Source organism: Lepisosteus oculatus, chromosome 5 (genome assembly GCF_040954835.1).
Source record: "Lepisosteus oculatus isolate fLepOcu1 chromosome 5, fLepOcu1.hap2, whole genome shotgun sequence".
Taxonomy (NCBI): domain Eukaryota; kingdom Metazoa; phylum Chordata; class Actinopteri; order Semionotiformes; family Lepisosteidae; genus Lepisosteus; species Lepisosteus oculatus.
This window is the reverse complement of record NC_090700.1, coordinates 51610244-51637773: the sequence shown is the minus strand read 5'-3', so window position 1 is coordinate 51637773 and position 27530 is coordinate 51610244. Positions and strand designations below refer to the sequence as shown.

At 35.5% G+C, this 27530-nt stretch overlaps 1 protein-coding gene across 5 annotated transcripts in view; it reads left to right on the top strand.

Annotated features, from left to right (window-relative positions):
- The window catches only part of cd276 (CD276 molecule), a 74753-nt gene that overhangs the window by 10999 nt on the left and 36224 nt on the right, over positions 1–27530 (top strand). For all 5 annotated transcript variants that reach the window (XM_015343785.2, XM_015343787.2, XM_015343783.2 and 2 more), the window contains exons 3-4: positions 8607–8957; positions 13886–14182. In XM_015343785.2, coding sequence (XP_015199271.1) covers positions 8607–8957; positions 13886–14182 — 648 coding nt within the window. The remainder of the gene's footprint in view (positions 1–8606; positions 8958–13885; positions 14183–27530) is intronic.

The window sequence follows — 27530 nt, the reverse complement described above, 5'->3', positions numbered from 1 at the left end:
GTTCTGTTTCAGATTTGATTTTTGTTGAATACCTCTGTTTTATTTAGGTTTAAATGGCATTACTCAGGAAATAATAAAATGTCCATCGCATAGCAATTTAGTCCATTGTAGGTTTTTATGAGCTGTAGAGCTTGTACAAAAAATTCCTGAAGCTCATAAAACCTGAAATGGTTCAAATTTCTATGCAAAGGATGTCTTTATTCTGTGTATTATACAATTAAAGTAATGGGACAATGTACAGACATAAGAAGCTTCACAATTTTCTCTGATTCTGTCAAGGTACAGTAGGCTGCTACAGTTCCTTAACTTCTAGTTTAGGAAAAGGCTGCATTTGCTGGGTCGAAAAACAAAACCGTCATTTGTCTTAAAGCAACCCTAGACTCATGACCAGATACTGCTGTCTTACACAGTAGAATCCAGCAAACCTTGCTGTATTAATGAGTAACAAGATATGTATGTAAAAAATAGGTTATTGTAAATCAACTTTGGATAAACCAACTAAATTAATACCAGTAACGTTATATTTATAGGAGCATGCAATTCCAAGCTGGTCTGAAAGTGTTCTGTTATATGCTATTATATGATCAGATGGTGACCCTGTTATTTTAAATTCATAGCCCCTGTGTTGTGGTTACCTCTTTCTCCCCAGATCCTATTGTCTGTCTCTAGTCCATCTTTTCTTAATGTTCTCACCAGCCTCAGAGCTAGTACCTTATCTCTGTTCTGTGGCTGGCAACCTTACTACGTATCCTCACGGGAGTTCAGTAACGTGTTATAGGCAGGACATGGAACAATCCCAGATAACATTCTTGCCAATGCCAAATGAGCAATACATGACAGGGGTTCTTTTGTTATTGTGTTACTTAAAAGTCGCCTCCAGGTACAGATTCATGTTCTAGCTCTTGTACTGCACATAGACTTACTACTGTATTTTGGTTCTAGGGGAAAAGAGAAGGTTATGTAGTTTATTTATATAAACTTGTGGATGTTACGAGGTGGGATGTTACAAGGGTTGTCGGAGAGTTGTAGTCTAACTGAATGGGCTATGTTGAGATTAATCTTTTTTAATGATAGAATTTTCTGTCTTGCTGTCTATCGTATAAACATACTGTATTTCATATGTTTTATAAGCATGGAAACGTTTGACAATACAACTAAAGCATCATATTCTGAAAATCAGTAAAGGGGAAATTGGGAAGTATATTAACCTCACATTGGCTTAGATCTCGAATCATTTATCAGCGGAATTTATGAGCCTTGTGAATGTTTTTGTTCTTTTGCTCTCCGAATTGTCAGTTTCTCCATCCAAATCTTAAAAGCACCAAAGATATATTGGCAAGAAAATTTAACCAGCAATACATATTCATTTTGCCTCACTCTCCATAGGTCTAAACCAGAATTAAAATGAATAAAAAAGTACATTAGCTTGCCTTACGAAACAGAGCAGCTTTAGAATGTTCTAGACAAAAAAGTTACATGAAAACCAAAGAATCTTTTGTCTTTATGTCATTACTTTTTTAATATCTCATAGGAAAATAACGAAGTGATTACATGTACCCATACACTTTTTTATTTTTTAAGTAAATTAAATAAAGGGACAGGGGAAAAGTAGTGAAGTTTTGTTTTTGCACATGGACACAGATACTTAAATAATTAAACAGGATGAATAAAAAAGTAAATGTCTATGAATATTTCTAGTATTTTTAAAATAAAAGTAGTTTTTCCCTGAACTGTAGAAAAACACTAGTTAACCACAAGGGGGAAGTATAAGATCATTTTTGTACCTTCTCCACTGAACAGAATATCCAATATATGTGTGATTTATGTTTACTTTGCTAAGTCAAGCCATCTAGCAGTTTGCTATCATGTACAAACTAAGGCATGAGGTCATTACTGTGTAGCTATTATTAAGGGTTATGGAAGTGTGCTGTACTAACATTTATTTAGCTGCAGTCCTGCATTCTCTTTGTCTGGCATGATGGGACTCTAAAAATGTATTCTCTTCAGAAGAGGGAGGTATTAAAAATGTGCCTTGCAGTTCAGCTGTCAAAGGACAGGACTGTGTTGAATAATAATTGCAGGATATTTATGTGGTGCATGAAAAATGATGTTGTCATTGCTTGCTTGCCTGATGAATTAAGGGTTCCTTTGTTTACTGATAACTGTATGTCTTATTGCCAATGTATCAAGCACCCCTTGGTGGCAAATTACATATGACAGAGACTCATCAAATGAATAAGTATGCTCTTGAGCGGTTCTTGCACATGTTAACCCTTTATGTATTAACAGTACTTAGAAAAAGCACTATGTAGATTGCATATACTGTTTCTATATAAGCTTAGATTCTAATGTCAATGTCTGCTAGACCCAATGCATTGCATATGTAGCATTTTTTAAAATTTGGTCCTTAAGGGTTGTAATGTGCATTTAAAATATTTTGGGGAGCATCCTAATGTAAATCAAAAGCAAAATGAATCGATGAACAGTGTGTTGTGAATTACCTGTCATCCCTAAGAGAACGGCATGAAAGCTTATCCTTCCTCACAATGAGTTTTAAAAATGAGTTTATTTTATGCTGATGGTGAGGTGCATGGCAATGTCTCTTATGCACTTAAAGAGAAGATGACCTATAAATACAATGCAGAGATTGAAATTGTCTGGAGCATTAATTCTCTTCAGTTTCCTGTATTGTTTGTTCAAGAGAGCACCTACTGACATTAACATCTCATAAATGCAGAGGTTTTGAAGGACAGAATTGTAGGGAAGCTAGTATATATTAAGGCATTTCTACCATTTTCTACCAATTAAGGCATTTTCTTACAAAGATGGTGGTCTAGCAGCATAATATCCACTCAACATTCAACATTTACATGACAGTTTTTAACACTTCATCTGCTGACACTTGAGAGAAAATTGAATACTTTATATATACAAACCTACCTAAAGCTATGTTTTTAAAATTATATCTTTGGAGGCCTTCATTTTTCGGAGTTCTTAAATCTTAGATAATAAGAAAATGAAATAAAGTACCAGAGCACTGTGAGGATAAAGTTTGTTTTTTAAAATCTGCATTCAGATAGTACTAAACAGGTTTATTACATGTGCAAATAAGAAAGACGTATCTTTTCAAAGTACTTTAGACAGCATTGGGGTTTTTTATGCACAATGGAATGATATCATTTAAAAAAATAATATCAAGAAAAAATATAGAAGGTTTGGTTTCATTATATCTCATAGATCAAGATCTGTATAAATTTATTTTCAATTAAGTCTTGGAAATGCAGTTTTAGGGTCAGTAGGTCATTACAGAAAACCCAGGGAAAACATGTATGAAAAAGGGGTATGGATTGGAATAACAGGAATGTAGCAGTTGCCAGCTGGATTGGGAGGTGAAAGAATGAATGCAGAGTCCATAGTGCATTAAGGTTTGTAATACAGCCTATGAACACATAAGAATTAACAGAAAATCTTCTACTGTACCTATGGTGCATTCAACTCTTTTGCATAGGAACCGATCTGGCTAAGTGCACAAAAGGTCCACACAAGACTAAACAAATTGTGAATCAAATATCAATATAACTCTTGATGGCAAAAGGCTAGAATCCTCGCTTGATTCCTGTTCTAAGTTTAAAAAATAAATTAAAAACAACAAACAGAAGATGATACCTGCTTATTTGCAGACAAACAAGGGACCAAACATGAGTACGATTTTGGTTTATTTTTGCATATTCTCCTGCTTTGAGTGACGTATTGTGATTGTCAGTGTAAATAGAAAGTAGTTCAGCAAGGTGGTAGTGAAGCAGTACTGCTGAATCATTTATTTTTCATCAAAACATGAATAGCCCATTTAGAAATAACACTTCACCATAGTAACACAATAATCAGGGGCAGACAGTCTTAGCAGGCCAAAGTCTCTGTTAGAATCCTTAAAAATGCTTTCATTTATGTTAGCTCTGAGTGTGGAGATTAATGCAGCTTCAAGTACCAAATTGTAAATGAAGAATTGCATGTGTTAAGAGCTTAATAGTACTAAAAACCACTCATACAGTAATTAAGAAATTGAACATGATGCTGCACAAAAGAAATTTGAATAGAAATGCGAAAGAGCAAATATTGTACTCTAGCATCATGATGTGGTAGATTATTTGTAACATTGTGAGTATAGCCCTGTACACTATGATCAGAGCTACAAATGGTGTGAGAAATATTCTACCTCGTTTCAGACACAGCCTTTTTACAGTTTTTATACTTTTGACATCTAATCCTGCTCTCTAAAATGAAGCCTGTTCCTGGAGGATCTCAACTGTTCAGAAGAGCTGTATCTGATCAGTAGCTGGAGGGGAGAGCTGTAAGGAGAATCATATGTTAGATAAAGATGTGTCTACAGAGCCTATTCCTTTTTGCCTAATATTCCATTTTATTGCCTTACCTTTGTGAGTATGGAACTCTGTTGTGCAACAGATGCCATTGTTCAGTCTAACCCTTTTGATCCTTAATTCCTTTATATCTTGTTATGCAAATTACTCTATAACAATAGAGAAATATTTGCCATTCAAACCAGTTATTCAGAAAATCTAGCTTCTTTTAAAAGGAATGGTCAAGTGTAAGTATTGATAGTAAGGGGTGTATTTTCAAATACTTCACATGATTCAATGGATAGACATTGATAGAGATTTTCAGAGCACTGGTGCAAACTCATTAGGTTTCTAATCAAACATTAGTTTGCATTTTTAATTTAGTTTTTAATCTAGAAGAGGAGCAGCAATGTCAAATAAACACAATTCAAATGAAAACACCAGTGGATGATGTACTGTATAATCACGTTAAACAAGTAAAACAACAAATAGACAATATAGTTTAAAAAGTGGCATTGAGCAGTCATTTATATACAGATACAATTTCTGTGTTGTGGTTATGAAAAAGTCTAGTGTCATTGTGAGAATTCCTACATGAAAAAAAGTTATTTTGTATACTGTTGTTTTCCAGAACAAAGTGTATGTGACTGCAAAACCAATAACTCTCCACATAACTGTAATTTAAAGTTGTGCATTATAGAACTAGATTTAGCCACGCACTATGAAATAGTGATTGCTGATAGGTGGCAGTGTAACTGCAGATAGAAAATTAAATTTATACCAATTCAGATGCCGAGGTGAACTCCAGCAATGGCATAGAAATGGTACTTCTGTATTGCTGAATATGTATGGCACCATGCTCTCTACATCACTATACAGTACATTGTTTAAACACCTATACCCACATAACTTGTAACTGGGGCCACGATAAAATATGAGTGTCACAACCTTCATTCGAGCACAGAATTATAAGTAACAGTAAGAGGTTTTAAAGTATTTTCACTTCCAAAAATGAAAAATAATGAATTGAGGCAACATTTTCTACCATGTAGCTTGCATTTCTAACTGTCATATTTGAATGTTCTGCCAGCAAACAAAAAATGTGGATCAGAATATTTAATCATTTCCATATACACTATATCAAGAACTTATATTTTGGTTTCTGTTTAAATAAATGTGAATTGTGAAATTTTGCCTGTGACCATGAGAGCCATGAAGGTCTCTGTAGTCTTATGTTCTTGCTGTAAACTCTACCTTTCACAGTATGTGGCCTAGTTCTTGGCACACAGAATAATCTCTCTTCTCAGAATGTAAGAGACAGGCTTTGTTCACAGGGCAAAAGCAGGTTTGAAATGTAAGTTGGGTCCTGACCCAGGAAGCCTGGCAAGTAAAGCACAGATTTCAAATCACACACTGCAATTTATTGCTGTTGGATTAAATCCCTTCTGTAGGAAATTAGCTGAAACAAGCACGAAGAATAGCAAACTCTGTTTCTTTGTCCATAAACCAGCACTCGACTTTGAAAACTATTTAGGACCAAAAAATGAAAACTGGTGTCCAAACATTATTGTATAACCAAAGTAAGGCAATGTTTGTGTGTACGTGTGGGATCACTTAATAGATGTTTAACACACATTAGTCTCAACTAAAGAAGTAAAGAATGATGGAAGCCAACAAAATCCTGTAGTAGGACAATACCTGTTTAATTGAATTTATGATCACTTAGTTTGGAGCACTGAATATTAAAAGAAAAGATTAACTTCATTTCTAGATTTCATTAAAGCATTTCGTGGCAAGATGATGAGTTAGAACAGTTTGACACAATGGGAATCGTTCTACCCTCCTTCGTTCTACTCATCCTTGGGAATGAGTCCCTCTAAGGCAAACCAGTTTGCTGCTGTAAATAATGTGGGAGGACCCACATTATACACTTTCCTCTAGACCAGAATTTCCACCCCAATGCTCCAGTATTATGAAAGGATGCACTGTGCTGCAGGAAATACTATCCTTCAAATGAGATGTTAAAGTGAGGACCTAACTATTTTGTTATTAAAGATTCAATAGCACTGTTGATAAAAGTAGGACTATTTACCTCTGTATTCTGGCAAGCCAGATTTATGTTTTTTTATTATATTTCTTGAATTATTAATGTAATTTGTAAAATAAAAGTAGTTCAGAAAGAGTTCATGTGCATGCTCTTGTACATAGCAGACTGCCAAATCACTATTAGTTGGTCAATATGATACAGTATATAACTGATTGACATAGCATTAAATGTCAAGGATAAACACAATTTTGACTCTTACAACCCACTTGAGTTCAATATGTTTTGTGATGTGTTATAAATGGTACCTGTTGTTATGTGTTATACTGTACATGTGCAATAGAGTAATGTGCAATGTTTTTCTTTTCTCCTTTTTTTTTCTTGTTTGCATTTAAACGTCAATAAAAAAATTCCCTCAGGGGACATTAAAATCTTATCTTCTTATAACAACACTTAATTCAGCATCCTCAGAACTGGTGATGGAGAAATCTTCCAGCCTTGCTTGTTAAATCAGGAAATAGTTCAAAGGCAAAAAAGCCAATCTGAACTGACTTTTAAATGTACATTGCTGATTGTAAGCTGTTTTTTATACAAATATCCAGAACATTAATTTCTGAAGTAGCAGAAGGTATTTGCATGCATAGGAAATTTACATATATAAGTACATCTAACTGTAGAATACAAATAATTTCTTTCTTCGTAGCCGTAATTGTACTGATCTCTGAAAGTTCAAGACTGAATTGCAAAAGAAAAGATAAATGAGCTTTGAAAAACACACAGCCTTGGTTATAAATTGTTGCATGGGAGTTGTGACGATCAAGTATTGGATCATATAGCACATTTGTGTATTAATATCTTTGCTTCCCTCCAGTCAATTAAAGCAGTCATGAGCAGTCATGCCTGCATTGCTCAAAACAGATTATTGACTGACCAGTGCACTCCAGAAGACATTCTGAGTGATGAACTGTCCTTGGATTCTTTTATCTTTAAGACATGTGCTGGTGTTTTAGGGAGATCCCTTTCCTCCCTTATTCACAGTGACAGATGGGTACGCCTTCTTGGTTTACTTTCCAGTCCCGCCAGTTTCTGAAGTTGTTCACAGGCTGTCGGGTTGACAGTGCGAAAAGCATTAAAGGCTCTGCTCAACAGGGAGCAGGAGCAGTGACTGTAAGTCTGCTTCAAAACTGCAGGTTCTACCAAAGTGATGTGCACTGAGGCATTTACCGATGTGTATGGTTTGTGCAGAGACGGGGACCATTGGTCTCAATTGCTGCTCTTGGCGTGTGTTCGTAAACTGACAAACCTGTCTGTTTTGCCGTTCCCTTCACTTTGTAGTGCTAGCATGCTGAGCAAATTGGATGTTTTTGCTTCTGGTGTAAATATAGCTTTCTTTTTACAACTTGGGTTCAAGTCTTTGAAAGCAAGCCCACCCAACAGAATAAGAGCAAAGAGCATCTTGCATTCATATTTGACGAGTTCTCCACACAGTTTTACACCATTGGCTTGGTTTCTGGGGTGCTTTTGAATCTATTTCAGACTCTTCAGAGCATAATGGTTCTTGGCCCTAGCTATTGCTTTACTAGATATCTGCCTACCTGACATGCCTTCAAAAGCAAACATGTGGACCCCCTGCTGTGCTCATTTGTACCTGGAAAATCTGCACAGCCAGCAGTAAACCCAGCTTGAATGCAAACTCATGAAAACAAAACTCATAGAAGCAAAATATCTTCAAAATCAATTTTGGCTTTATTTGTCACAGTCCATGTGTCAAACACGTGTATATATGTGTTCTTTAATATGCTGTACATTAAAGACATGAAGAACTTTTTGTAACAATTTATAAAAATATGTATCTGCACATGCTACCCGTGGGTTCGTTTTTTCAGTCTCCACAATTGCAAGACCAAAGCTACTTTTACTTAATGGTCTTAGTGTCAAAGAACAGAAAACATATCTTAGTTCCATTTTGCATATCACTACTCTTTTGTTTACTAATGTTAAAGATTACAATACAGAAATGTTTGTTCAAAAGAAATGTTATTTTCCAAAAGAAGTATCCTATAAATGAATTTGAGGCCAGCAAACAAGCAATTGTAGTCCTACACTCCAACCTGAAGATGTGCAAACATTTGCCCTTCAGATATGGTGTATATCTAATGATTTTTGATGATGGGTTACACTGACACATTTCCTTTTCTTTTTTATAGCTGTCTTAGATGTCACAGTTCCTGAAGTTCCAGTAGTGGCTCTGTTTGGAAACGACACAACCCTCAACTGTTCATTCTCCACGGGTGAAACCTTTAATCGCTCAGACATAAGTGTCTTTTGGCAGCTGACTGACACCAAGCGTGTGGTCCACAGCTTCTATGATGGGCGGGACCAGCTGACAGACCAAGGATCCAACTACATCAACCGCACTAGTCTGTTTCTCAAGGAACTGGACTCTGGAAATGCATCTTTGCTTCTCCGTGGTGTCCAGATTGCTGATGAGGGCAGCTTCATGTGCTTTGTCCGAATCAAAGAGTACAAAAATGCAGTATTGCTGCTACAGGTTGCAGGTAAGGTTGCTTAATGGGAGATGTCACCTCTTCATTTACAAATACTTTACAGGAATTCGGTGTTGTACCTAAAATCAGTATGGGATATATTATGCAAATTTAAAACGTTTTTTTCAACAGATCATTTGAAAACAAATTCTTTATACTTCCTCACACCAGACATCTAGAAAGATATCTTTGTACCAGATGAAAAAGGCAACACAGTCATACAGTATGTTGGAATTATAGGCAAACAAACCTTTGAAAGAATTATAGGGGTATTTCACAGTCTTTTTTGTCTCTCAGAAAATCTTCTTAGTTAATTCCAAAGAAAAAATGTTTACTTGGATTATCTTACATTATCTTTGCTCTGCAAAGTATAGGTGCTTCTTTATTGCATTAGCATGTGGAAAACATTTGAACAGCTGTGCCCATTTTTTATACAAACTGATTCAGCTACGTTAAAGAAACAGAAACTTCTAGAATCCAACAATTCTTTTTTTTCTTTTTAATGCATTTTTCTTTTTTTTTGGTACTATAGGGACACCTAGTAACACCCATGTTAAGATTATCTGGATATGACTTTGCAATACTAACAGAAAAATCCATCAGTGTAGCAATATAATATTTGAAATCGAATCACTAAGTCAGGACAGAAGAACAGTGATTCTTAAATGAGTGTGTAATTCTTTTTCAATATAATAAAAAAATGGAAGCTGAGACAACACCCCTTGATGGAGTCAACTTCTTAGATTAAATTTTACAATTTACAAAAAAGCTTATTCTTCCCTTTTCTCTTTTTTTCTGCTCTTCTCTTTTATACATTTATTTGTAATCTCTATCTGATATTCAACCTCTTATACCCTTGAAATGATCTAAGTGAGCTTAAGTCATTTGCTCAATGTCCTGCTTGCTAGGACAGTCTCCATTGGTCTCTGAAATAACTAACTTAAGCAATCAAGTCTATGCTTTATGACAGGCACATCAACTGAAGAGTACCAGCACATTCCTACGTGCAGTGTGGCATGCTTGGCAGTGTTTGAAAAATAAAATTGTCCCTCTGGAGAAACCTGGACAAAGTTGCAAATTGAGGAACCTGTACTCAGCCTGGTGGCACCAAGGTTGCTAGGTTTTTAATCCATTCCTAATAGAGGTTTTTACCAGATGGATTACTTGGCATTCATCCATGTTAGGGGATTTTGTATATTCAGGTGGCAGAACAAAAGAATGGCCCTGTCTCTCCTCCTAGAACTCTAACCTGTGAGTTTACTTAATTGATGCAGGCCCACCAGCTTAAAATTAACACCAGGAGCATCAAGCTAAAATGAACCAAAATCACTAGGACATCTCATTAAAACCAGCCTACAGCACCGCATTTGAATCATTTGCATAAGCTTGTTTTCAGAGTGCTTGCAGCTATTGAACATGATATACAGTACATAGATGCTCTAGCTTTCAGAGCCCTGCTTCTGTGTGAACTATTAATAAAGGTAACTATCTTGTGACTGCTGTTATAGTGGTTGGTATTACTGTTTTTCTTAGAAGAATTATGGTCCCTAAAATTAGACATTAGAAATGAGATTCCTTTCACAAAAGTATCATAAAAAAGTAGACTAGTACTTTTACATCTTTCAGAAACAGCGATATGCTTCTTTTCATACCTTAAATACGGTATCAATAAATATAGTTTATTCCTATCTTTTCTTCTGTGGGCAGGGGTCCCAAAATTGGAATGTGATCATGTTTTCAAAGGTGTACAGTATAATTCATACTAGGCGTCCCAAAATGCTAAGAGCTTTTCTGTCACTTCCAGACAGCCACGGTATGGTGTACTTTGACAAGACCAATTTGGTATTCATCAAGTGACAACTTGATTCACAGGGGTCCATTTTTGTTGTCAAAAACAATCTGTTACTATTGTTTCATTAAGGTGCAGTTCCCTTCAGGAATCGTGTAACAGTGAAAACACGCTGGTGTTACAGTTCCAGCCACCAGAGGGCACCCCAACCACTAGTGCCTACTTCCATCTGTGCAGCAGGGGCACAGATCAAGCAGATGGCAGTAGCCAGTCCCTGCTTGCCCAGTGTCCCTAACTCACCACGCCTCCCCTCCCCAAACCTATTTAAACCCTGCTCTTTGTTCAAGCTGTGTTCAGTATTGTTTACAATTCTTTGAGCTCTTGATCTAGCCTTTGCTGAATTCTTCCTGGACTCCTTGCCTGGCTTTTGGATTTTGGCCTGTTTCCTGACCTTGGCTTTTGGATTGTGTTTCTGGGCTTGACATTAAATTTGTCTTCTGGATTTGCACTTTCGCTCGCCCCTTGACCCTGGCTTTGGATTTCCCTTATTTACTGTCTTAGGATTTTTATGACCTTGAAACCCACATATGGTCCATTCCTTGTTTTCTGAGCTGTGGACAAGCTTAACAGCTGGCATCTATAACACTTCAAAAACAAGTGCTTGGCAGTCACAGGCTTTTCCCAGCTTGGACCCACACATGAACCTTGTAAAACAGGTCCATTTGCAGCTGTTATCCAATGAAATAACATACTTTCCACCCACCTCTGAATGGACCACTTAAAAAATAGGATTGGAAGTAGTTTTAATTCTATGATTTTTTTCCGTCATTTCCCTGATGTAAGGAAGGCATCTTCCATAATGTCAATAACTGAATTTGTTGTAATAGATATTTATGATGCTGGATTGTAGTTAGGTTCAGTAAATCACACTACACACCCCCAATAATTTGGCCAGTTTAGGTTTAATGGATGCCCATATGTAAAAAAAAAAAGAAATGTTCCCTCTTAGAAATAGAAGTCAATGCCTTTAATCAATAAACAACCCCCAGCAAAGTCAATAGCCAAGATAATAATGTTTGATAATTAGACTTCAGTATAGCTGATCATTGATAGCAATCATTGGTCAGATTATCTAATGTTACCTTCACAGCCTTTGGGCCTTTAAAAGATAAATATGTGCACTTCATCAATCACTTTGCCAGTCAATATCTACACAAGAATTAGTTTTTGATGTCCCATTCTGGTGATCTCTTCCATTATTATATTCAAAACGATGCACTTATGCACGGAGAGGAATAAAACCTTATTTTTTCTCAAATGAAAAATAAAACATGAAAAAAATATACTGTATTATTCTTCTGTTTGCTTTACCCCTGCCCAATTTCTTTGTGTAAAATCAATAATGTTACAATTGCTTGCAGTCGATACTACAAGCAGATAAACAAAGCAACTAATAAGCCACAGGAAAAAAACTATAAATCACAAACTTATAATATTTCAGCATAGAGAGAACACCAATAGATACATGTAATGCCTTAAGTGACGTGATTACGATGCATGTTTAGAAGGAGGGATACAATGTCTGAAATGTATTGATTTCACCTTTCAGATTAATTGAATTTTTTAACCCTACTGAAATAGAGCTGTCACTTCAGGCCATTTCTTGTTTTGACTGACAAGTTGCTACATCAATCAAACGTGGCCTTATTGATAGCTTTTACTGATGTCAATATGGATTTTGAAGAAACATTTAAATGCATTTTTCTATTATGACTAACCCACTTAATTGTTGACTTTTATGCCACTCCTTATTGTTTTTCTGGATTCATGTTTGTTAGGCCACTTGTCATCTGTCCGTCTTCTATAACAGTATCTACAATTATGGGAATCATCTCGAACTTTTTTTGCTGAAAATTGTGAACAACTCACATTGCAGTCATCGGGTTACGCAACGTCTAAACCTTTTCGGTTGGGGAGTGGGTATACTTTGTTTCGCAATTATATGATTGCTTCAGGGATTAAAGGCAACATTTCAAATTATCTACACTGTACCTTTATTGAGCTCAGGAAACTCAAAATTAATCTCTCGTTCCTTTTTAATTATTGCATTTTGCTCACGTGCTGTAATGCAAGTTTTGATTCCAATCTTTATCCAAATAAACTTAATGTCAAAAGAAACATTTATTTCATTTGTTAGAATTCTAAGTTGAATTAATACTTTTGCCAATGGTCCACTCTTTTGAATTACTCCCATTCACTGAGCTCTACAACTGCATTGCTATTGTTGTGTGTACTGTTAGCTTGAACAGGAGATCCAAGGGGAACTGCAATGCTATTTTTATATTTTGAAGTTAAAAAGAATCAGCACTGATTGAGTGATTTTCAAATAACAATAAAAGTAAAATCTACACAGTAAATTGTACAACCTCCAATTTACATCACAATGTAGATTACATTTTCAGGTATGCGCAGCGCCTGTGATTCAGCATGAGGCAACAAAACGTCTGGTAATATGATGTGGCCTTATTACATTGCAATGAAGCAGTCTTGTGAATATATCTCTTTTAATCCAATAGAAATATTGCTCTTGGTTTTGAAATGTTTTTTCCATCAAGTACTACTTGTTAACTCAGCATGCAGATCTTGTTGGAACATTTCTGCAGTGAAATGTCTGTTGCACAACCTGTTCTTGTTCCTCATACATCACAATTCATTAGTCATTATGGTGACTAGTGAACAGGAAGGGCCGCTTCACATCTCAGTTCACTCAAACTTGAATGCGAGTTTGCAACAACATGAGGACTTACAGTACTTGTACAAAGTTCTCAATTTTGTGCTTAATTAGAAATGTGTGCTTAATTTGAAAAAAACAAACAAACAAACAAACAAACATTTTCAATACCATTAATTAATTCTTTTTTTTTTACAGAGATTTAATAAACGTTCTGAGAAATTGGGACTGCAGTTCCCCTTTAAGAGTTCCATTTTGTCTAACAGATAAGAGAAAGTTAAGCTGTTATGTACTGCACATGTGATACAAGATAACCATTGAATTGTGACATGGCTGCACCTTTAGATATATCAAAACTCTTTAAAGACTAGTTGATGAAAGAAATATTCTTTCTCTGATGATCTTTTGTCTGAATCGCAGCCTCCTACACCAAGCCCCAGGTGCATGCGGAGCCTGATTCCAACCTGAAACCAGGAGATGAAGTGGTCCTAAGCTGCCTTTCCTATGGTGGCTATCCCCAGGCTACCCTTCTGTGGCATGACAACAATGGCAGAAACCTGACGGGCAACGCGACTACTTCGCAGGTGGCCAATAAAGATGGACTGTTCCACGTGCACAGTGTTCTCAAAGTTATTGTGGAGGCCGACAACTCTTACAGCTGCCTGGTAAAGAATGAAGTGCTTGGTGAGGAGACGCACTCCTCCGTCACAACCACAGGTTAGTTCTTTTTTCTAGAAGGTAAGTGAGTCTATTTCTGACATAATGATCCCACTTTGGCACTCTTGCAAAAAGGAGTGGCAAAAAGATGAGTTTTTGCCAGTCCTCTTTTTAACTCCAGCTATAATTTAATGTACTGTAGCTCATCAAACTATAGATAATTAAGCAGTGAACATACTGTAGGTAGAATGCAGTAGCTGGATTAATCAGTTCTCTCTTGTGCAAGTATGACCACATCTCTGTCTGTCTGTAGTCTGTATTCCAAGGTTAAAAATAGTCACAGCCAGGAATTCTCTAGAAACAATGTTATTCACTATTTCATTAAATGTCACCTCATGGAGTGGATACCTATAGCAATTGTAAGGATTTGTGTACTTCCTACTTTTGAAGTTTGTCATGTTAGAAGACTTTGCAGCCAATCAACTTCATCATTCAGGTCAGGTTCACTGGGACAGATAAGTCATTAAATGACTAATTTGGAATTGGAAATTGGAGTCCTGTATCAAACAAGGTGGTGACCTGGTCCATGTATTAAAAAAAAAAACCCTCAATACCTTCTTATGAACTGCTACACAAATTGTTCACCCAAAAGCAGAACCTTTTCTTCTTCCTTGAATTTTTCTACAATAATTTTTATACCAGAAATAGATCATAAACTACTTTGACAAACGTGGCCTTTCACCCAAACAGATCCTAATCAAAAAGTGTTAGGCCAGTACATTCTGAACATTTATGCATGCATGTCTAACATCAACTGGATGAATATATATGAAAATGGGATTCCTGCATATACTGAGGTGACTATCTGACTGCAGATAGTGTTTGACTATCTCTAGACTTACCATGTACATTAATGTTTTGTAAAAGCGGTATCCTGGTCAAGTCAAGATTGCTATTTTATAGCTGTCCAGTACATGACCAGTACTGCAGACTGCTACAGTTCAAAACATTTTACTCGTACAATACGTTACTTCTAATAATTTGTGACACTGAGACATCCTGGGAACTGCTTTGAGTTTTAAAGTATATAAATAATACACATATATATTATATATATAATATAAATAATGCTTATTTATCAATTCAGTTTATTTCAAAGTTAATAAACACTAAGTCACCTTTAAAAGTTATATTAAAACTTCTAAGTGAATTAACTGGATTTAAATGGGGGTATCAAGCCTATAATAAAAACTCATAATAATATAATATAAATATTAATATAAACATTTCAATTGAATCTATTATACTCCTTGCTAGGATAAATCGGTGTTCAGTAGACATAGACAGTCATTGATTTTTAAGTATAGTATATTAAGATGTATTAACTTTAATGTAATAGTAAATACCATTTCTAATAGTCTCTGACTGTGACATATAAATTAAGAAGAGTATCCACAAACACTGAACTTCATAATGCATCCTGAGCAGTTTATCTCCCACTTTCAGTTAATTGTTCTTTTTCTTTGGCAAACCTTTCCTCACAAAAATATAAAAGTGAGTATATTATACAAAGTTATGTTTTTGAAGGTGTAGCAGTTTCTAAAGTTGAACTATTAAAAATAAGACTGATACTGATTCCATCTAAAATTGTAACTAAAAGCAAAAAACAATATTGTTGTACTATTCAGTGTAAAGTTGCATTGAAAAGTGTATTTTCTGAAAAATGCCTACAATGTTTTGGACCAGAGTTTGGTTTGCAGCTTTTACATGCAGGAGCATTGAAAGGAGCACTCCTGTGTGGAAAATGTGATAAGGAAGAGTGTTGGCAGTGCCTTCCTGAGTGTCATAGCATTACAAGGGGTTGCCTGAGGTCAATCTTTAGCACACAGGTTTCTCCCTGTCATCTTGCTGCTCCCCTGGTCATGGAAATGAACGGAAAGGCGGTCTTGACTAAGTTCATTTTGGTGTCTTTTCCACTCCCAATGTAAATTAATGGACCTGTGTAACTGTTTGCAGCCATGGCAACCAGACGCTGTGTTGCATGCCAAAAGGAGCTAGGTCAATGTGCTTGCTTTTTATAGATTTATTTAACATGTTATTGAAGATTTATGTGAGCTGAAGAAGGCTGTCCCTTTCCCAAACACTTGAAAAGCAAGATTTTCTATCTTGAAAAGTAGGCTAATCTGAAATCATCTCCTTTTGTCTCAACACGCTCCCATAAGGTAAGACAAGAAAATCTCATAAAGCAGTACCCATACTTAAAATAAATCTGTAATCAATAGCTGTGGACTATGTTTCTTCTGACCTTTACCACACTGCCCTCACTCCACACATCACTTGGCACCCACTGCTATTGCTCAAGGCTGCCTGACCTTACAGTTACAGTATATACATGTATTCAGTCACTTGTTTGTATTACCAATTGAAATTCTTAGTGAAGTTGTAACTACACCACAGGTTAATCACATTATTTACACGGTTACCTTGAAATTTACCTACATTTTCTGCGCTTAGGGCCCAACAAAGTACAGGTTTTTCACTAGCGGTCTACTTGCCTGGCCACAATGTAATAATTTAGTCTTTATATCAACAAGATCAATAACATACATTAAACAGATATCAGTTATTTCCACCACTCAGTGAATTGATTTTTCAATTGCTATAGTGTGATGTTCACAGTAGCACATCTAGAACAGTCTAGAACAAGCTTTTATTCCTAGAATGTTCATAGCAGATTAAGGTTTGACTGGTATTCATATAACTGTGGGTTGGAAATACATAATGCTTTCAGAAAGCAGTGATCTGCTTGTAAAACAGTGTGATTTGGATCCACATTGATGAGGTTTATCTTCAAGCTGTTCGTCTTCCAGGAACTTTAATATCTTCTTTTGCATCTTTGCCTAGCAAGTTGTATGCCAGTACTTTGTAATTTTTCTTTGTATTAATTCAGAAATCATGTAACTTCTGTTTTCTACCCACTGTATGATCCACATATTTGTTGTGGGGTATAAGAATTGCTCTTTTAAAGATTAAATATATTTAATGCACTAGCGAGAGCTAATATTTATGCACTATAAGTCAAATACTTCAAACATTTAAGAAAGTCACATTGTCATGTACAGTATAAACACAGAGACAATACTTAAATTATATAATATAACTTAAATCCAGTTATATTGAAAATTACTGTATCCTGTATCATTTTGTCTCTTCTTCTTTAAACTTTTTAATAAATGTGATACTTTTTTAATATGAAGTATCACATTTATTCTTTATCTTTAAAAAATTTTATTGTGGTATTGGTATTGATCCATTTAGGATGAATAGGTTTTGCCTGGCTTTCCTGCTCCATTTGAGATCCATACAGCAACAAAAGGCACCATTTTCCAATGGCATAAAGCAATTTTAGAATGATAGAATTAGGTCTTATGCAGTTAAGGCTTGGTTGCTTTATACTTCAGCTGTTTTAGTACTTGAATTCCTTTGTTCTTTTAAAAAAATGAAGGCATATGCATAGTCTGCATGTAATGAAACAAGCTCTATTCAACACAATGAAAATAAAAGAATGAATGAAACTAGTTATCCTAGAGACACAAAATATAAACACTGACCCCCACAAAAAAAAAATCTCAAAGGGTAGAAGTATTATCTTAATGCTTCTTTTAAAGTGGAAGTGCAGTCCCAATGTATCAGATCATTTATATAATCTCAGTAACAAAATAAATTATTTGACGGTATTGCACAATTTAGCAAATTCTGATTTAAGCACAAAATTGTGAACATTGTAAAAGCACTGCACAGTCACCATATTTTTGTAAAGCCCTGGTCAGTCCCCAGATGTAAGTACAAGTAAGTAGTAGTTGTTGGCAAAACCATCTCAAAGTCTAGGGCAATATTTCTATTGGATTAAAAGAGAAGTATTAACAAGCCTGCTTCTTTACAATGTAATATGGCTACTTCACCTCACCAGAAGTTTTGGTTGCTTCATTCTGGATCACAGAATATTGTGCTGCACGTACTGTACCTGGAAATGTAAATTGGAGGTTTAACACTTTACGGTGTACATTTTACTATCATTGTGGATTAAATTGCACTCATAAATACATATTCTTTCTAACACCAGATCACCTTTAAATGAGATTCTGCTTGGTATGGCCCAACAAAAAAATGTTGAATTGCAGTGTTGGTTGGAACATGAATGGTTTGCTAAATTTACTTGCATCTGGCTACAGCAACTTCTGTGTACAAATCAGTTGTAACTAAATTTTGCCCTCTGTAAACATTGGATTTTCTGGTATTATTCTAATACATTATGTTTCCAGATGTCTTCAGGGTAATGGTTCACCCCTATTTTAATTGGTAGAATCTACCCATCTGGTCCCTAAGTCACTAAAGCAAATGGTGGAAGTTCAGAGCAAAAGTTAGCTTTTTGGTATCTCCATTGCGTTTTCATTATACACAGTATCACACAAATATATTTACACACATTAATATAATAGGTTTGATAGATTTGATCTTTTATGTTTATAATTATATATTATGAATGTTGTTTAAATCTGGAATGAATCAGGATGAAATTATAAATTAAAAATGTGATTCAATAATGAGGAGGCACATTAAAATTTCACAGTTTAATTTGCTTTTTGTGGTACTGAAGTACTTTATTTCAAGGTCTAAATAAATAGCTGAAAACACAAACTGTTTTTCTAAAAATACACTGCACCTCTGTGTATTGTGCAGCAATGCAGTGTTAGCGTTGGATGTGCCTTCCCTGGCATGGCACAGTAGGGAGTTTAAGTCCCTTTTCTGGCAGGCTGTGTGTTATACACCCTTGCAAAAGATTTTTTCAGGTCCTGTCAATAACCTCTCAGAAACACTTTCAAGTTCTTTTATTCCTTTCAAAATTACATGTCATCTGCAGAGGTCCCATTGAGACAGACAGATGAAAAGGTAGGTGTACTGTAGCTTTGTTCTCTCTTGTTATCCTAGATACCATTCTACAATTGTGCCAAAAGAGAAATCCTGTTAGACTTTGGATAGTTTCCTCTAAATACCCTAGACTTACTGTTAAAAACAAAGAGAAAATATAAAAAATAAGTTGGATGGTCATGAAGCATTTGTCCAAGTTTTATTATTGCAAATCTCTCAGAATGTCTAGGTCTACGAATTTGACAGTTTAGCTTGATCCATGAGTCTGTGTGACTAGAAATCCTTAAATATTCATGTCTAAATTAACAGATGGTGGTAATAGACCTTGTGAGAATTTTCCACATTAGAAAAGGAAATCGACCTCAGTACATGATCTCACTGTTATTCATCACCAAAATTATCTTAATTTGTGGCTGATGTTAAAGTTCAAACTGCCTAGTAAATTTCACTTGTAAACTATGAGGTTAGATCCAAAAGGCTCATGAGCCAGGTTAGAAGTACAGACCCCACTGCCAATTTGATTGATAATAAAGGCATCCAGCAAAGCACATTTTCTGCCTTGTTTTTTAATCAAACTGAAACAGCAGTCAAGAAAATGCAATTTAGATCTTCCTGAACTCCACCTCATACTGTTAGCTATGCATCCTTGTCACTCCAAGACAACTCGTCATTAATTACCCTTTCTTAGTTGGTAGAACCCTGACTTGGACCAGGACCCATAAGAACTAAATGGAACCAACATTGATGAAGATGAAATCATAAATGTTTGTTGAACTTGTCTGCTTTACATTATTTCTCTGTATCGTCTGCTTAGTATTGAATTGAATTATCATGGGTGATCAACCTGTCATACTGCTCTAAGCATAATCTGAGGCTTTAAGAAGAGAATAGTCATTATAAATAACTCCTTATTAAAGGAATAAGGACTTACTTCTTTCTGTAAGAAAGAATTCCATTGTACCAGTACATGTACCGGTTACATATGGCAATGAAGTTCAAGTTCAAGAATAGCTTACATAAAATAGGACATTGCAGTTTACATAAGCTGTAACCTTGTCTTATTATATTAGACAGCAATGTGTACTAGTATTTAGAGCTTTGGCCTGCAGGAATATGGGGTCAGTTCCCTGATGGGATGCTGCTGTTTTACTCTTGAGCAAAGTACTTTTTTTTCAAATTGCTCTAGTAAAATGCACCATGGCATAACTTTCAGATCATGAAAAGGCTGTAAATGAGTATTTATTCTAAATTGGCCTATATGATTAAATTAAGGTTTGAAAATGCTTTGTGTGATTAAATTGGTTTATGCCATGCTTACATATTCCTTTATACTGCATATTGTTATTCTGAAAGGGTTAGACACCATGTCAAGTGTTGATAGAATTTATGACAGGAAATTGTGAAACAAATATATAACATAAAATTTAAGGAGCACATAAAAGGTATATGTTGGATCTATTGAGACGTTCAAGATAGCCCATAACAAAGGCTTATTTTCTATGACTTCTTTTTCTGCATTTTGTGATGGCTATGTGCTGCTCATTTTCTAATCTAATTTAAATGCAATTAACAATGTTACAGAAGCTGAAAAGCTCACAGTGAATGAACCTCTTCCAGTAGCAGCAGAAGCCTGCTCCCTCAGTGAATGCTCTATTAATTAGTGTCCATGCAGAAGCTGAGCACAAACAAATGTTTAATTGACTTTATTTTGTTTAAATATATCACAATGGCATCCAACAAAGAAAACAGCAAAGCAACAGCACATACAAACTGAAAATAGATGATAAAAGAATATAACAAAACAAACCCCAGACATTAACTGAAACAGAGATTGACAAGAATTGAGAAAAAAGTGGGAATTATGTGAATTTGAAAGAATGTGGGAATGATGTGAATACAGAAGAGGTTCAAGATGAGACAAGACCAAATATTTGATACAACATGTATCTTTGAAACATTTGATACAATAGCCTCAAGCAATTTCTTCTGTTGACAGTCCTTTATTGAAATGACTTAGGATACACTCACTATGGATATCAAATACAGCTATGTGACTGTTCTTGATTTCTTTTTATTAAAATCTATTAAAAATGGAAATTAAATAAAGCACGGTAAGGTGTCAAAAGAGCACATGGTTTAAATATATAAACACCTCTCTGTTTCTCTTTGAGTCTAGAACATAACGATTTAATACAGTGAAATGAAATATATTTTACTTGTATTGCAGGTGGATTAATTCTTTACTAAGTTTGTGCTGGAAATGATCAATTTAACCAACTTTGCCTTACATTGGTCTTACATTGTTTGTGTGTGGATCTTTTTAATATTTTAATATTTTTAACTATGTAATCCTTAACTGTGTGAAAGCACAATTATCAGTTTTAATTCCTTGTTTGAAGTTAGCTTCTCTGACAGGATTGGTCATCCTGCAAGTTAAATTATATTTCTCCTTCCTTGTGAGATCGGTAGCCCAGCACCCTCTAAATTACCTGGCTCTTGTCCCTGAATGTGCTATAGTAATTACAGCTGTCACAAGCAACGAAAAGCAATAGCTGTCTGACTGTGAAGAACTTAGTCTTGTTCCAAGAGGTTCATTTTCTTCCCTTTCTGTTCCAGAAAACTTCTAAAGAGAATGCCAGAATTATTGGCACCCATGCACAGGCAGGGTTTTCTGTAGATCAATTTGATGTTTATATAGAGATGCACAAAGAACTCATGGCTTTATTTCTTCTTTTGGGCATGAAAGTACTGTATATATGCCATAAGGAAAGCTGCAATTTACAGAAGCAGATAAAGAACTCCCCCTTCTCTTTCTTCTGTTTATCTTTTTGGAGTAATTTATTTACCTTCAATGAATGTAAAGAGCTTTAATTAAAATTTTAAGGCATGTGGGAATTTGAGTTTTCATATGATGATGAGCAGTTTGGAAACACAAGGCCAGTTAATTAATTTTGATCCTGTAGTTATTTTTGAGAAAGGTTGGTTAAAATACTTACCAAGAGTTCTATAGAATTTGCCTTCTGTGACATTTTTATTGTTCCATAAAGCAGGGTTATAATTCTTTTAGTATGCTGTTGCAGTTTGAAGTCACGTGCTTACCATAAAGAAAAGGCTATTGTCTTTAACTGTAATATATTTTCAATTAGAAGAGGCATGAAGATTTGCATCCTCCTGGAAAGGTACTGTTTTCTCTTGATAGCTGAGTGGAACCATAATTGATTCTGAAGTGTAAAATTAAGCTCAAGCATGGATCTCCCTGCTTTTTTCCTATTTGGAGGCAAGTGTATTCTACCCAGGAGAAGATAGAGGAAGGTTATATTCTGACATTTGCCTAACAAAGACAACTTCAATTTAATTTGTAAAATTTTTGGATTTATAGTGTAACTAGTAATGTACATAAATTTTATCTCCCAAAAAGCATTTGAAAAATAAAAGTGTTCAACGTGCTGGTTTGGTGTATGTCTTGTCTTTGACTGCTAGCTTTGAATCTTGAATAGGAGGATTTTGCTGGTCTACAGAGATCTGCATGGAGTACTGACATGCAGAAGATATGATGGATGGATTAAAACCTTCATTCATTTTTTTCTTTTTTAATTGTATAATGTTAGCATGCCCAAAGGGGTTGGGCAGCCTAGAGGGTTTTTGGTTCCTCTCCTCCGTTGTCTTCTGGTCTTTTCTGTTCTGTATTCACATGTATGGTCACTTGCATTGTTAAGCACCTTGGGGCAACCTTGTTGTGAAAGGCGCTATATTAAATAAATTGAATTGAATCTATAGCACCTTTAACTCTTTCTAGTGTGATATTGTTTTCTTCTCTCTGTCCATATCACTTACAAAAAAGTAATTCTTATTTAAAATGTTAAAAAATACAGTATATGTACTGTACTGATCTCAGTCCATTTCACACAATCCTGTGCATGGCTTTTTTCATTTTATTATTCCATGATATAAATTAAAATTATTATTACTACATTTTAATTTAATACATAACGTTGGATCTCTGGACAGCCATTTTAATATTTTCTTTTCTGAAGGGTCTGTTATGACAGAATGGTAAAACTAACACTCAACAGAAAATCCAATCACTTCTCATTCATTAAAATGCATTTTGCCTCTTTACACCCGTTTACATGAAAAATGATTTAATGCTATATTAAACGATCCAGGATGTCCCGCTCTTTGTCCTACATACAGTATGTATAGAGTAAGTGACTGGGCAAAGACTGATCTTGATGCAAAACTGTCCAGACCCCACAAAGGAATTTAGGTCAAAATTAGGTCGGCCACTGGATTAAAAACATGCTGTATTTATCAGGTTAAAACAAAATTTGATGAATTGAAGTTTATCAAGAAATTGTCTGCTCTTTATTTTGATGCAGGCCATTTAAATTGTTTTATTTTCACATATCAGATTGCTATGTGCACACATCTGTCTTATTTCTGTCTTGATTAAAAAATGGTAGTAAAGCTCAACAATGTGAAAAATCAATAGTTAGAAACATGAGCATTGTCTTTAAAATAAAAAATATTAAGTACATGTATGTCTTTTCGTGTAACAGAAGGGGAGTGGAGGCACAGTGGCATGGTATTTAGCGTTGCTGCCTGGTAGCGCTGGGACCCTGGGTTCAGTTCTGGACCTGTGGTGCAGAGTTTGTATGTTCTGCCCGTGTACACGTAGGTGTACTCTGGGGGCTCTAGTTCCTTCCAGAAGGCTTCTGGGAAAATTTGAGGTGGTGTAAGTTTGTACATATGCATGTTTGTGTCTGCGTGTGTGCCCCGCGATGGACTGGCATTCTGTCCAGTGTGTATCCTGTCTTGCTCCCAATTCTTGCCGTCATATTTTTGTAGTAGCTTGTCCTTTTTATGTGTGTTTGTCTCCATGATGTGTGGAAATGTTATGCTTATTATAGAGTTCTGAGTTTATGGAAAGAAAAGTGTCCAAAGGGAAATAAATTGTTGCTGCTACTCAATTATTAATCTCATCAAATACATTTAATTCCATCAGTCAGTTCCTTATATATAGGTGCAAATTAAAAGACTACATTGTATTGGATCAGACAAATATACACACAGTAATATTATTAATATATCGATTTGATCACTTCTGTAACTCCAAATCGATTTAGTTTCAGTTCTTTATTGAATTCATGAGTGAGTGAAATCGATCATGGCAACGTAGATCTTTTTCTCCTTTCTGGCATCTTATAGAGGACAAGGTAAAATTATCAAGGGAAATGAAAACATTGCGTCACTTTTCTTCAAATAAAATTGAATGAAAGTTTATTGTGATGGTAATTACACTTTCTTTATCTTTTTGTTTAGATAAATTTGCCTCTGTATTTGAGATTATATAAATGCCTGATATAATCCCAACTAATTCATTGCTAACTGCAGAAACTGAGTGCAACTCAAACTAGCAAAGATTTTTGCCTGTTTTTTTAAACTTGGACTTGATCTATGATTGGTATCCATATATTTGACTTCAAAAAGGTTTAATCATGTTTCTACAGCTGAGAAGACTGGCGAGTCTATGGATGTTCTCTAATACATTTGTCTAAGGAGCATTACTGGATTCATACTTCAACTCTGTGCCAGACCCCTTTGACTCTGAAAGCTTTGCTTAATCGATGTTTTCTCCTTGTGTGTATTGCCTCTCCTGGTTTCTAAAGATATTATCTTGAGAGTCTTAGTGTGCAAACTTAAGAAAGAGTACAGATGAGTTTGGTTTGGCCTGGGCTCTTATAAAAAAATGATTTGTGATTATGAAAGACACAGTATGATTTAATTAATTTATCATTTTTATTAATTGGATTGGATTAACTGAACTACAGTTTAAGTTGGAGGATATCATAAAAACGAAGGCAATTTCCTTTCATTATTTTAATGTCACATAAAATATAGCAATAACCTACCAGCAATGTTCTCTATCAACTTCAGAAATGATTCCATCATTGTTATATAATGAAGTTTCTCTTAGCATTTTTTCAGAGTCTTCTATTATTTTTATTTTTCTTGTTATCATTATTAGTGTTGTCATTGTTATCTTACAAGGATCTTTTCATCTATCATGGTTGAGACGATTTATGTCTGAAGTTGTCTGGAGTTATTTAGAAAAGAAAAATTAAAATGAAAACAATTGAAAAAATACAATTCAAAGTAACTGAAACCGAGATGTACACAGTCACATGAATTCAAATTATATTGAAAATGATTTTATTAATGTGAATTATTTTAAGGAAATGTTTGACAATTGTCCCCAAATGCTGAGCATCTAATGCAGTACTGATTAGAATTTAGCCCTTTTCCCTCAATGTCTGTGACAAGCAATGTTGAAAAGTGATGATACATTGTTTGAAACATAGAATTATTTATTTCTGAGTAAGAAATCCAGTTGAAGATAAAATAATGGGCCAAAATGTTGCAGCTCATCTCCAAAGTGGTATCTGAAGATGTACTTATTCCTTAATCTTTGCAAAGTTACATTGTGCCTTCCACAAACAGGGCCTCCTAGGCTTTCCATTCTGAAGACACGTATGTCTTTAACTCAGCTTAATGTACAATTGACAGAGCAAATTGCCAGTACTCCCTGTAGCTGTCACTACTGATCGCCCTCTACAAATCTTTAACTCAAGTCTAGTCTGCTTTAAAGCTCATTAAAAATTTAGAGAGCAAGAGTTTTTAGTGACTTACTGGTCCAAAGTTTTCTGCTGGTTAAAAAAAATCAATAGCTTGCTTCACTCAGACATCTTAATGCCTGTCTCTCTGAAAGGAAAGAAAAGGTGATTGACTCTTTGTCAGCGAGGAAACGTCAAATGTGCCTTTAAAACAGACTCATTCTGAGTCCACTTTAGCACTCTAGGGCTGTGTAATGTGAGCAGAGAGACTGTAGAGCAGCCAAATGTTGAGTGGTATTAACTGTCTGCTCAACTAGACTCGCCAGGCCAATTATCATAGAAACAGTTTTCCCTTCAGGAAATTTTAGATATTAAAAATAAGCACAACTAAAAAAAATCAAAACACTCAGAGCATATTTGCTTTAAATAGTATACACACTTCATTATACATCCTACAGGGGCCTTTTACTCTGGAAAAACATCATATTAACTCTCAATTAACAGGTACAGGCTAATAAGGTTGTTTGGTCATGTTTTAGTGCTACGTAAACAGCTTGTGGCCTACCCTGAAACTGTTATTTTAGTGAAATGTATTGCGATCTGTCCATTGTAAACAGGTTTTTATTACAAAACATACTTAAAAGTATCGTGTAGTTTTATGGCTCATGAAACCTGTCTGGCTCAAAGCCGCGGCATGTTGAACATCTTACTCATTAACGTGTTTTATTTAAACAGTTATTTCCGCTCAAATCGCAAACTGAAATCCTCTAAAGATGGATGTTCTCATTTTCCATAAGTGAAAGGAATTATCAGAATTTACCCTTTTTGTCCATTATATAAAAGAATATTATATAAATACAATAAGGGGAGACAAAACAAGCATTCCCTGGTACTAATATAAGATAGTATTGCTGTTTCTCTTCTTTACCCCATTCTTTAAAGATATAGTCTTCTGTGATCGAACAAGTAATACGATTATTCCCTGCTGAAAAGAGAGCAAAGAAAACACAATATTTTGGCTGTGGAGCCTTCTTTGGTTGTGAGAAAGACAGGGCAGACAGAAAAGATTAAATAGCATAGGACAAAAGCTGGGAGAGTGGAGGTGGTGGGAGCAGGGGAGAGGCAGAGAGGCCACTCAGGTGGTGCAGAGGTGTGAAGTTGAAATCTGCATATGAATAGAAAAGATGACACGAAAACAAGTCTGTCGTTGAGAGAAGGGGGAAGGTGTGAACCAGGTTTCAGGATAATTTTGTTTCTGATGTCTTTCTGTTATGGGAGTTAAGAAACCCTTCTTTGAGAACGCAGATGGAGAGATCAGTGTGATCATGGCCGTCTGAGGTGAAATTAGAAAATATGGGCTTGGAGAAATCTTTAATCTTCTCCCTAAGCCCTAACGTGTTCTCTGAAGCAGTCTCCTAGTCTCCTTCCGGTTTCCCCAACATAGATAGCTGGGCATTTCCTGCAAGAGATACAGTAGATGAGTTTGCTGGAGGTACAAGTGGTTGCCTGGGTGATCTGGAATTCTCCTGAGGGGCCTTGAACGAGTGTGGTGTTAGATGTGTACTTGCAGGTGATACAGCGAGCTCTGTTGCAGGGGAAAGTACCTGGTAGGGATGATTGTTGAGGGTGGTCAAGGGAGCTGTGAGCAAGAAGGTTACGCAGATTAGATGGTTATATGGTCATATGAGATGATGGGGTGGTCAGAAAAGAGGGCCCGGTGGAGGGATCATCCTTTATGATGGAAAAGTTGTCGTAAATAGTACTGGGGGTAGAAAGTGTGTTAGGGTGGAAGGGAAGCACCAAAGGAATGTGGTTGTTAGGCCGGGGGTTCCTGAACAAGTTGATTGTCTGGAGGCTGATTTTGG